The sequence below is a fragment of the Candoia aspera genome, chromosome 1 (assembly GCF_035149785.1).
Source record: "Candoia aspera isolate rCanAsp1 chromosome 1, rCanAsp1.hap2, whole genome shotgun sequence".
Lineage (NCBI taxonomy): Eukaryota > Metazoa > Chordata > Lepidosauria > Squamata > Boidae > Candoia > Candoia aspera.
The window spans coordinates 1593363-1605375 of NC_086153.1; the positions used below are offsets into that span (position 1 = coordinate 1593363).

General features: G+C 49.5%; 1 protein-coding gene across 2 annotated transcripts in view; it reads left to right on the top strand.

Annotated features, from left to right (window-relative positions):
* The window catches only part of TAOK1 (TAO kinase 1), a 60876-nt gene that overhangs the window by 25641 nt on the left and 23222 nt on the right, over positions 1 to 12013 (top strand). For both annotated transcript variants that reach the window (XM_063295082.1, XM_063295089.1), the window contains exons 2-4: positions 3178 to 3407; positions 7946 to 8017; positions 11154 to 11255. In XM_063295082.1, the coding sequence (XP_063151152.1) occupies positions 3276 to 3407; positions 7946 to 8017; positions 11154 to 11255 (306 nt within the window). In that variant the 5' untranslated portion in view covers positions 3178 to 3275. The remainder of the gene's footprint in view (positions 1 to 3177; positions 3408 to 7945; positions 8018 to 11153; positions 11256 to 12013) is intronic.

Below are 12013 nucleotides of genomic sequence, written 5' to 3' on the forward strand. Positions count from 1 at the left end.
GAGATGCCTGGAGATAATACAGAACCACTCTGAGACCGGTAGATGCTTTTGCTGCTTAACTCTGGAAGATAATTTCTTTGGCGGAATCAAATTTTAGGTGGACGTCTTCCACTCGTGCCCAAGCACCCCCTCTAGTTTTCCCTTCGTGTACCCTTACGGTGTGCTGCAGGCTTTTGGGGAACAATTTATGGCAGGTCTTACGGGCATCTGAAAGCTGCCCGGCACATCTTCCCCCGGCGCAGGGATGCCTGCCTTCCCGCTCCTTGAGTCAGCGGTGCCTCCACAACTGGAAGCTCCCCGTCAGATTCGGCCACTGGCACTCTGGCAGCATCTCATAGCCTCGGTCTGAGTCCTAGCCTTCCTAGTGGATATAGGCAGAACTGCCGCACGTTGTTTCTGTGACAGCTTGCTCACGACCCAGGATGGGGGGCCTTGCAAGATTTGCTCTGGGAACAGTGACTTTTTAAAAGTAAGATCCTAATGCTTGTAAACGATGGGATTTGATTCTGTGATTGCTTCAGCGAAAGCGTTCAGCTTCCTCCATTATTGAATAAGGAATGTCACTTCTTGGTTGACATCCCTTTCATACTCCTTTCTTTTACAGCTAGTCCTCAAGTTATGGCCCCAACTGGGACCATCACTAAGTGAGGTGGTCATTATGAGTCATGCCCGATTTTACAACCTTTTTTGCCATGGCGGTTAAGTGAATCTCCACGGTTGTTAAGTGAATCATGTTGTTAAGCGAATCTGTCTTCCCCCATTGACTTTGCTTTTCGGAAGCTGGCTGGGAAGGTCACAAATGGCGATCATGTGAGCCTAGGATGCTGCAACTGTTGTAAATACATGCCAATCGCCAAGTGCCTGAATTTTGATCACGTGACCGCAGGGACGCTGTGATGGTCTTAAGTGCGAGGACTGGTCGTAAGTCACTTTTTTCAGCGCCATTGTAATGTTGAATGGTCACTAAATGAATGGTTGTAAATTGAGGACTACCTATATGTTTTTGTCTCTTGTGTCAACAGTGGACTGAACATACTAAAAGCACTGAATTGTAACATGGCTAAGTTTCCCTCCTATGTAAGACAACAGCCTACTTCAGGAGTACTGAACAATGCACACCTACTTCTGAGCTGGTCTGGAATTAGGGGAATTGCAAATCCAGCAATTTGGAGACATCAGTTTTTGGGGAAGTTGGAATGGTATATTCCTTACTGTGTTCAGTTCATGTAGAATGTCCACCTCTTGACGATCTGATTTAACACCACGCACAAAGCTGGGCTGCGGGGGAAACATGAGGCACGTACGTAAAGTGGCATCAGCAGTTGCCTTCTCCTCCTCAGCCCTGGCAACTCCGGATCACAACAGACCTCCCTTGACGGAAGGCCTGCCTGAAAAGGGGTGTGATGGTTCCCAGTTGATCATAAAGAAGGTCTGGGATTTCCTGGAAAATAGGATAGAAGAAGAAAAGACAAGACAAGACAAGAAAAAAGGAAAGAAAAAAAATAAGCTAGCCCCAATCCATTGCAGAACTTCTAGCGGCCTTGAAGAAGTGCCAACTACATTATGTCGGAAAGGTGATTTTTATTCTCCGCCCTGCGATCAGGAGATTAATTGTTTCTGAAATGGCTTCTGACATGCTCTTGTTTTTTGTCCAAGTGAAGGCATACGTGAAGTTATTGGTAGAGCTGAAGGCCTTAGCATTTGGTCAGATTCGACTGCACTATTTCTCTAATTCTGATTCTATTGCTATAGAAACTGGAGCTGTTGGATTCTCCGATGGAGAATTCAGGGCATATTGGTGGCGATGATTAATCTCACGAAGGTATAACTGATCTTAGAAGGCAGCATTTCACAAAGTGGGCTCTGCAGTCCAGTACTGGTCCTGGTAAAATTAAAAATAAAAGAATTTACAATCTTGCCAGCATTTTCCAGAGGAAAGCTGTTTCTTTCCCCTTTCCCCTCAGACCAGAGCCGAGGCCAGGATGCTGGCAGTCGGGCAAGCCCGAGCCTTAAGGAAGTCCACCTCTATTTTGCACATGTATGACAGAAAAATAGACCAAACTCTGGATACACAAACCACAGACTGAGGGAAAAGGTATTTTTTTTAATAAGTGTTTCAGTTTGGGGGCTTCAGAAAGAGGTACTGAGAAAAAAAAGTTCCCATCTAAGCCCCCCCCCTTCTGTTGTTTCCGTCCCTACAGTTCCGTTGTAAGGACAGGCAACCTATATTTGCCTTGCACAAACTCAGATTGCTGGTTTATCTTGCCCAGTGTGGTCTGTACCTTTTTTGGTTTATTTTTGCTCTTTTATTGAACCAAAAAAAGATCAAGAAAACAAAACAAAAAAGGCAAACAAACCCAGAATAAATTCCAAGAGCAGAATGGGGGAAGAAAAAAAAAGTATGGGGGGTAGAGTTGGGAGGAGAAAATCATACATGATCTTAAGGAAAAAATATAAGCATTTTTATATATACAAACATCTGGATAAGATTTTTGTATGTAAGCATAAAACTATAAGCATCTGAAACGATATTTGCACAGACAAAAATCTATTAGGGAAAACATGATAGATAAAGCTAATAAATGGTGGTCTGAACAAATCTTTCATTGTTTCGTTGTTTTTCAAACTCTTTGCTGACAAAACAGTTTCCCACACTTTAAAATACTGGTGGTTGAGAACGATGTTACTTAGTTTTCCATTGTTTTGCGATGACAGTCCTAGTGGCTAATAACAGAAATCAAATCGGTGCCTTACATTGCATCCACTTATACGCCTTAGGAAAACTTTATCCTGACTAGCAGCAGTTTAGCCCTTCTTTCTGAGGCTGGAGACTTGTCAGAGGCATGCTCCTGGTTATTATCCTTAGAGGCCTGGCCTGGGATTCTCTCCGTAAAGCCGATCTCTGATTCAGCAAAAGGAAAGTTGGAGATCCCTGCTTGCAGCTGCCGTCGGGCGCAGCAACAGGCGGGTGCAGTCTTAGGGTCCTGCATGCACACCTCTCTGGCAACATCCAGGGTCTCTTTTCCTTAAGAGAGCCAGATGGGTCCAGTAAACACCTTCTGTGCAAAGAGCGCCGGGTGGGCTGGGGTCATTCTCCCACATCACCCCTGCAGGAACCTCTCCTTGGCTTCCACCTTCTGTAACCTGCTGCCTCCTCTCACCTCTGTTCCCTTGCAGGAATCCATGCGAAAGAAGCTTCATTCACACAGATGAGCCCCTCAGGGCTGATGCGGCACTTTAGGCCCAGATAGCTGGTTGACCACCTGCCCAGCAGAATGCCGTCCACCAGCCGAGCGGGCAGCCTGAAGGACCCGGAGATTGCCGAGCTCTTTTTCAAAGAAGATCCAGAGAAGCTCTTCACAGACCTGCGAGAGATCGGCCATGGAAGTTTTGGAGCGGTTTATTTTGTAAGAAGTCTTGGGGGGGGGGGGTTCTGCAAGGGCACATGAAAAAGGATGAACCCCTAGTTTGGAGTTGGCACCTCCAAAGTGCCATTTCCCTTAGGCTGGAGCAGAGAGAAGGACTTGGTTCCATGCCGGTGTTTTTCAAACTTGACAACTTTAAGATGAGTGGACTTCAACTCCCAGAATTCCCTAGCCAGCAGGGCTGGCTAGGGAATTCTGGGAGTTGAAGTCCACTCATCTTAAAAGTTGCCAAGTTTGAAAAAACACTGTTCTAAGCTTAGGATATGCCCCCTCAATCCCCTCTCTCTAATGGTGCTGCCCAGGTTGAGCTGGAATCGGGCTGGAATCCAGAATAGACATTTACAGACCAGCAGGTGGCAAAACCTCTTCTCTGATCCCTCCTGACAGAGATTTGAGTTGGGGAGACCTGCTAGTCTCTGCCAGGTCCCAGGCACCAGGATCCCCCAAGGGTGCAGGATGTACAACAAAGAAGCTTGACCTCTTACTCTGTTGTCTTGACCTTTATCTAAATGCACGCCAAGGTCTCTCATCACTGCCAAAGCAATTTGCCACATGAGCTTCCTCCAGACAGTGCCCATCTCTCTCTTGTGAATTTTCATTTATGGGGGAGTCCTCTTCCTAGCATCTGCTGTGCGTGCGTGTGTGTGTGTAATTTGAAATACATTGATCCTATTTTTCTGGGTAAAAAGCTCTTAGGTTTGAAGATTGAAGACCCTTTGGAGAGGTTAGAAGCCTGAGGCCAAGCTTTAAGAAATGAACAGGGCATGTAACAGGCAGCAGAGACTTCCACATTTCAGAGGCTACCCCCAAGAAGGAGACACTCACACACACACACACACACATTTATTTATTTAGCAAGATTTATATATTGCCCCAAACTAAATGACTCCCGTTGGTGTGCAAAAATGCTATACGTATATGTATATGAGAACAAGTTTGGTGTCGAGGTTAAGGCACCAGGCCAGAAACTGGGAGACTGTGAGTTCTAGTCCTGCCTCAGGCACAAAGCCAGCTGGGTGACCCTGGGCCAGTCATTCTCTCTCAGCCCTGGGAAGGAGGCAATGACAAACCACTTCCAAAAAACCTTGCCAAGAAAACTGCAGGGGCTTGGATTACACACACACACACACACACACCTGCCCATCTCACAAAAAATGACTCTGGGTGGGTACAATAATTAAGTAAAACAATAAATATGTAAAAAACAATCATTAAAAATATAAACAAACATCATTAAAATATGCAAACCACCAGGCACAGGAGAGAGTAAATATTGACCACAATGATGGAGCCATCTTAGAAAGTCATCTTAGAATATATAATCAAGCCTGTTCAAAACCATACAATATTACTAAATTGCTGGCTGCTGAACAAGCCACAATAAGTGGTTGGGTTGTTTGTTTGTTTTTTAACCTCCCGGCTGTGAATTGCTTGGTTTTGGCTTAGTGTGTTGGATAAACTCAACCAGTCGTAACCCATTCAGCAGCCATGGTGATGTGGGATGCCTCTTGCCTGTATTAAGTTTCAGTTTGTTCATCTTCATCTCCCCTAAATCAGTCCTGACACACTTGTTCAGAAACTCCCTGGATCCCCCTGGGATCAGCGGATGGAGACCCAAGGTGGGTGGGTGCAGTCAGCATGCTGATGGTGCTTGAGTGGGTGACTTGCAGCCACCACACTCGTAACCTAGGATAATACAGAGGGCTGAGCAGAAACCAAGCAAATCGCTTCATGGTGTGCTGTTTGGTGAATCACCACACCCTAAAGCAACTAACCAATGAGATATAGCCTAGTATGATGCTCACACCCAGCCAACTCAGTTTCGTTCAGTAAACCATGGTAAAACTATGGCTTAGCAGCATGTGTGAACACTGTCCTACACATACGCATGGCTTCATGGGGATATTGTGTCCAGCATTATCCCCAGAGAGCCTCGGTGTGAGAAGATGTAATAGCGAACCATCTAAGCCAACCCCTATGGAATTATGCCAAAGGATGCTGCCATGAGCCTTACTGGGAAGAGGTCCAGGAGGACCAGCAGGGTCAGGGACCCCCTTCCATTCTTAGGGTGAATCAGAGCAACTGAGGCCACTTCCCTGCCAAGCCCTGACTGAACACCAGATTGAAATTGGGTTAAATTCTTGGTCCCCTGCATTCAGGAGAGAACGTGCACATGCACAGGGAGTCGGCTTGTCGAGCTATTTGTTGCCACATCAGCCGTCAATCTCGGGGTGGGATGCAGTCAGTGAAACAGTGAATTCGGAAAGCTCAGGTGCTCAGCTGAATTGCCAGATCTCCACTTGGTGCCCGAGTAAAGCCGACACTGGCCAGACCCTGACCTCCGTAGCACAGGGCATCCTGTCACGGTGCAACGGGACACGGAGGAGAGCTGCATTTCAGTAGACCTTAATACATGGTCAGGGAGAGGGATGAACTCAGACAACACGGTCTCAAAGCAGTTCTTGCTTAGGATGTTGTTGCCAGTGCCCTGGAAGCTGATTAGCAGCCAAGCTTGGTTACTGGAAAGCGTCTAGCTGCGGCACACTGTGCTAGTTGCAGCCTCTGTCTTCCCAGCCCTTCCCTGCATACAATGCCTTCCAGTGATCTTTTCCAGCAAAGAGAAGGCGCAGATGAACGCAGCCAGCTCAAGCCATGGGGTGTTGACAATGGGCAGCGGGGAGGGATTCCTTGTGATCCACCTCCCACAGGTTTGCTTTGCTTTGCTTTGCTTTGCTGCTGGTGTGCCTTGAATGGTGAGCTTGTCATTGAGGCTTCTCGTGCTTGGCTCCGGCGTCCTCTTCTTGGAGGAGGAACGCTACCCTTGAACAATAGCAGACCTAACAAAAGCACGTTATTGTGTGAAAGCGGAGATGCTTGCAAAGCCACATACTGGCTTCCATTGTCAGCGTGGCGTCATGGAATGCAGCTGGAAATCGTATGACTTCCTGCTGACGTCATGCGCCTGCTGATTGTCAGCACAGCATGAGATTCTGGGGAAGGCAGCCCGCGCTCCTGACGGCACAACCTGGAAGTTGGTGGTGGGCTGTGTGGCAGGTTGAGAAGGCCAAAGGCAAATCGGGATTTGTATGGCTTCCTTCAGGAAGACCCCTTGAACAGGGCGCTTCTGTAGAGCGGGAAGGACGGGAGGACCCGTCTCTCGCCCAGGCTGGGTTCCAAGCAGAATCACTTCAGATTCATAATTCAGCTTCTGCCTTCCAGCTGCCAGAACTTGCCACCAAAGTCAGTAGAGTTGTAGCCCAGCCCATTTAGAGGGTCCCAGGTTGGGGGACGAGCTCATAGTTGCTCAAAATGTAGAAGATTCTGGCTGTAAAGGCTGCACCTGGTAAGGTGGCCGCCAGCAGTTCCAGTGCCCGAGAGAACCGTTAGGCTAGCCTAGTTCAGATGTCCCTGCGGCCATCAAGGGAAAGGCCAAGGATCTTGGAAAGACAGGAAGAAAAAGCCAGGAGCTTAAACTCTGGAGCACAGGCTTACACCTTCCCTGTAGAGCAGTGTTTCTCAACCTTGGCCACTTTCAGACGTGCGGACTTCGACTCCCAGAATTCCCCAGCCAGCCCTGCTGGCTGGGGAATTCTGGGAGTCGAAGTCCGCACGTCTGAAAGTGGCCAAGGTTGAGAAACACTACTGTAGGGGAAAACCCTCTGTTGTGTTTAAGACTTAGTAGAGATTCTGATCTAACCACGTTCTGTTCGGGAGGCTTCTGCCAAGATAAGCCAATGGTTGGGGGTGGGGTTTAGGTGTCTGGAGCTCTTCCTGGTGTGGAGCTTGTCCACATCTTGGGCTAATGGCTGCCTTTTGGGCCATTGGCCCAACCTCTGTGCTGACCTTGGAAGGCTTCTGAGGAAGGGCAGGGGGCTCTTCAGCTCAAGGGAGCGATCAGGCAGATCAGATGAAAGGGCTGTCTTGAACGCTAAAACCAGGCAGCTCTCCCCACTCCCCCTCTAGTGCATGTCACTGCCTAGCCATTATGTCATGCTGGCGCTCCAAGTAAGGCTGCATGGACTCTGCCAATGCTGCAGTTCCTTGTGCCCAGCCTGCAGTGAGCCTATCTTGCATTTTACTCCCAGCTGGTTACTGGCCAAGCCAAGCCTTTTCCCTCAGCCTGGGGAGTCGCAAACTTCTTCGTAGCATTCTCAGTTCAGGGGTCCTGTTTGAAGAGGCCTTAGGGTCATAGAAAAGCCCCCCACTGCCCACGTGGCCCCCTGGGGACTGTCGCAGTGACATCTGTGTAGCCCAGAGGACTTGCCAGAAGTCCTGCCCCCCTTGGGCCCTAGCAGAGGTGAAGGCGGTCTGTGGCAACCCGAGGGCTGGCTGAATAGTCTTCCCCAAAAGCCTCTTTCTTCAGGGAGCAAGAAGGGCCCCTGGACCTCCCTCGGGTTGGCAGCTGGTCTTCCAGCAGGTCCTCTCCTGCCTGGCACCCTGATCCCACTGGGGCTCCGTTCTCCTCCTGTTGACCTTTGTTCAGTGGAACTTCTGAAAAAGACTTGTGTTTGGTATTGCAGGCACGGGATGTGCGCACCAACGAGGTGGTGGCCATCAAGAAGATGTCTTACAGTGGGAAGCAATCAAATGAGGTATGTGAATCCTTTTGTGCCCGACATCCTCTGAACTGCTGTTGGATCCCGCCCGCAACTGCGGACTTGGATTCTTGCTGCGTGCTTTAGGGAAAGAAAGTTGCACGCAAGATGAATTAAGTTAATGGAAAATGTGGCCTTAAAGCGGTACGCAAAGGGGAAAAAAGACTCCAGAAGATGGGAAGGAAGACATTATGGTATAGGTGGTCCTTGCTTGATGACCATTTGTTTGACAATGGTCCAAAGTTACAGGAGTCTCAGAAAAAGTGCTTTACGACCTGTACTCACACTTACGACCACCGCAAAACATCACATAACCCCCACGGTCACATGATCACAGCTCGGGCACTTGGCAGCCAGCTTGCAATTACGGCCACTTGCAGCATCCTGCGGTCACATGGTCGCAATTTGCAACATTTTTTGCAGGCTTCCAGCAAAAAACATCCATTGGGGAAGCTGGATTTGCTTAATGACCTGTTATTCACTTAATGGCCACGGTAATTCGCTTAACGACCAATGTAAAATGGTCATAAAATCAGGTCCGGTCATGCAGTGACTCACTTAATGACTGCCCCGCTTAACCAGTTTTCCGGTCCCTATTGTGGTCGTTAAGTGAGGGCTGCCTGTACTGACAGTTATGAGACCATAGCATATGTAGTAGAATTCTGGGAGAGAGAGAGATATGGTGGAAGGAGTTGCTTCTTTTAGCATTAGCCCACACTTCCCACCCGTCAGAGCCTTTAAGAAGAGCTATTTCTTTAAATGTATATCTGTGGTCTTAAAGTTATTTTTAAATGTACATCTACAATCAAGAGGACTAGAAGTCTGTTGGGTTTTTTTTTTAATGGTTTATTGTTAATCTCCTGCATAATTTGCAGGAAAGCTAAATTCTGCTCTTTAGAGGCTGTAACCCGATCCATGCAGAAAATGTGATTATGGCCTGAAAGAGGTGCTCTCCAAAACGTTTGGGGGAATTCTCCTGTCTCACTGCTGTTTCCTGTTGAGCTATGCCCGGATCTGATCTGCTGCTGTTCAGAAAATAAAGCAGGATTGATTGCTTTATACAGAATGGCGGCAGCAGCAGCAACGCCTCATCTGCAACCTTCAGACTGAATTGCTAGCTCACTCTCCCGTTTCACTGTCGACGTCCCTCTCTGTGTGTGCAGTCTCACGCCCTTGAATACGTGCAGTGCCCCGTAGTCCTGGGCCCAGGCAGGAGCCATCCTGTGCAATGGAATGAACCGCGACTGAGCGGGGGCTACACCTCTTCCTCGCCCTCCTCCCTGAACAAGTTCACCCTGGAGAAGTTCCCAGAGGCGCAGGGAGGCCTGTGGGGGCGCAGCAGAGGAAGGGCAGCTTTGACTACGGCCAGCCGGGGACGGCCAGCTTGGGGGTTGGGAGAGGTGCCGGTTGGGCTCTGCCTTTTTGGAAGGACTCCCGGGGGCTTCCTTTGGGGAGGCCCGTAAAATCCAGCCCCTCCTAGCCAGTCCTGGAACAAAGATGGACGACCCGAGCAATGCCGCAAAGGCCCATGACTTGTTGCCATTTTTTCTTTTCTTCTTACTCTCAAGTTCTTGTTTTTGGGGTAGGGAGTTAGCCTGCTTGGGGAACAGGCGGAGTGTCCTCCTGCTCCTCAGCAGCAGCAGCGGCAGCAGAGCCAGGCTTTGGGCCCCTGCAGGAGGGGAGGGGAGGGGAGAAGCGTGGAAGGCAGGCCGAGCCGCCAGCAAGCTTCCCACGTGGGAGGGTTGAGGCAGAGCGGACTACCGGGGCAGGCAGCCGGTCAGCCGCCCAGAGCCTTCTGGAGTGGGCAGACGTAGTAAATCAAGTGAACACACAGAACCTATCGAGCTGCTGGTGTGGCAGGAGGAGAGCCGTGTTAGTCTATGGCGATGGCCAAAAATCTGGGGGTGGTGCCTTTCCCAACTCCCACATTTTATTCAGAAGCAGAGGCTTTTGCAAGGGGCAGCTGCCCCAAGTTTCTGCCTTTGAATAAAATGCGGGAGTTGGAAAAGGCGCCCCGAGACTCCCGCTGATTTCCAGCTGCTGGAGAAGCGCTCCGGCCCTTTTGGGGCCCCTCCTTGCCTGTGCTTCGTGGCCCCACAGAACGCTGGCCCTGGCCCCTCCAGAGCACGGAGATCCGGCGGAGGCGCCCTGGCTCTGCGTGCTGCTCTCCGTCTGGGACGCTCCGTCTTCCTCCTCCTGGACCCTTCTGTATCTTTCTTTGCCAAATGCTGATGAAAGTCTAATTGGTACCTGCCCTCCTCCTGCTGTTTTAATTACCACCGAGCTATAAATACTCTTTCCCTATGAATGGCGCATGCAGGGCCTGTTTCAAGAATAGAGGTGCCTTGTGCCCGGCACAGGGGGGTGTTCTGCAAAACCTCCCTCCTGGCAGGGGAGGGAGGTGGCTCCTAGAGGGACAGCTGGAGGTCTCTCTCCAGGCCGGCCAGGCCCCTGCCTTCTCCTTTCTCCTTGCAGGGGGTGGTAAGTGCCCAGAGGCTCAGCCACCGCCTCTGGGTTCCCCTCCGCAATCCACCCCAAGCAGGGGTGGTGCATCTCCTTTGCAAAGCTCCGTGTTGCTGTCCTGGGGGCTGCTCTAGGGTAGGGAAGGGGGATTTTTTTCCAGGCACCCCTTCTGCCTCCCCTCGCCCAAGTGTCTGGCCCCGGAGAGAGGAACCGCCCTTTCCACAGGTCTGAATGGGTGACCGTCGGCAAAGGGCTTCGGGTTGCCTCCAGGCACGGTGGCTGCTGGCGACCGAAGGATCTAGCCCTGGGATTGCAAAGTTAGAAGAAGAGGCAGTTTCACGAGAAATAAACCCCCTTTAAAATGAAATTGAGAGTAGAATTTTTGAAAAGCCAAGTGCTGGGGGAAATGCACACTTTTGAGGGGAAGTTTAAATTTGGAAGGAGATGACCCTGTAGATAACATGGCTGAAGAAGAGGTCTTCCTTCCTACACACCAGGAATTTGATTTCTGGCAACAGCCCTAAAATTTTGGGTGGAGAATTAGAATTAATTGGTCCTCAGTCGTCCACACGTACAGCTTCCTTGATTGGATCACTTTGCTCTTCCTTTCCCCCCATCTTTAAAAGCTTTTCTCCCCCCTTCTAAAGCTTATCCTTTTCCTCTTCTACAGAAATGGCAGGATATCATTAAAGAAGTTAAGTTCCTCCAGCGGATTAAACATCCTAACAGTATAGAGTACAAAGGCTGCTACCTGCGGGACCACACAGCATGGGTGAGTGTACATGCTGGCTCTCTGTGGGGCGAGAGGGCGAAGTGGTGTGGGGCATCGTACCAGCACCCTCCTTTTCCCAATTGCCATCTTGAAATAACTCCTTTCAAGAAAACCTTTTAAACGGTTTAGCAGGAATTGCTGGACTGTGAAGCCACCTGTTCTAATCCAGTATCATTAGCTCAGGCCTTCACGTTAAAGACTTAATTGTACATTTCTTTCTTAGAAGTGTCCTCAGACTCTGCTCCCGCTCTTCGGGGGATATGCAGAACATTTGCTGAAAGTGAAATCTCTCACTTAGAACACTAACCCTTAAGGCAGAGAAGAGAAATATGTAACACAGAATAGAGAGGCTGTACGTTTTGTTTATGGTGAGTCCATTTTTGGCCAAGATTTACTACTATGTTTTTAAATAAAAAGAAAGCAGGAAGTTAGAGGATCCTCCTAGCCGTTGTACCAGCAGCCTAGTGTTTGCTCTGTGTCGGTGTTTCTCAGCCTCGCCAACTTTCATGGACTTCAGCTCCCAGAATTCCCCAGCTGGCATGCCGGCTGGGGAATTCTGGGAGTTGAAGTCCACCCATCTTCAAGTTGCCAAGGTTGAGAAACGCTGCTCTGTGTGGTGCCCCAAGAACTGGTGATACACCTTCACCCTCTGAGCTCATGGCATAGAGGACCTGTAATTGTACTGAGATCCCAGAGATCCCTTTTAAGACAAAATCCAACGTTGCAGTGGTCCTTAATTCTCCTTCAACGAGGCTGTT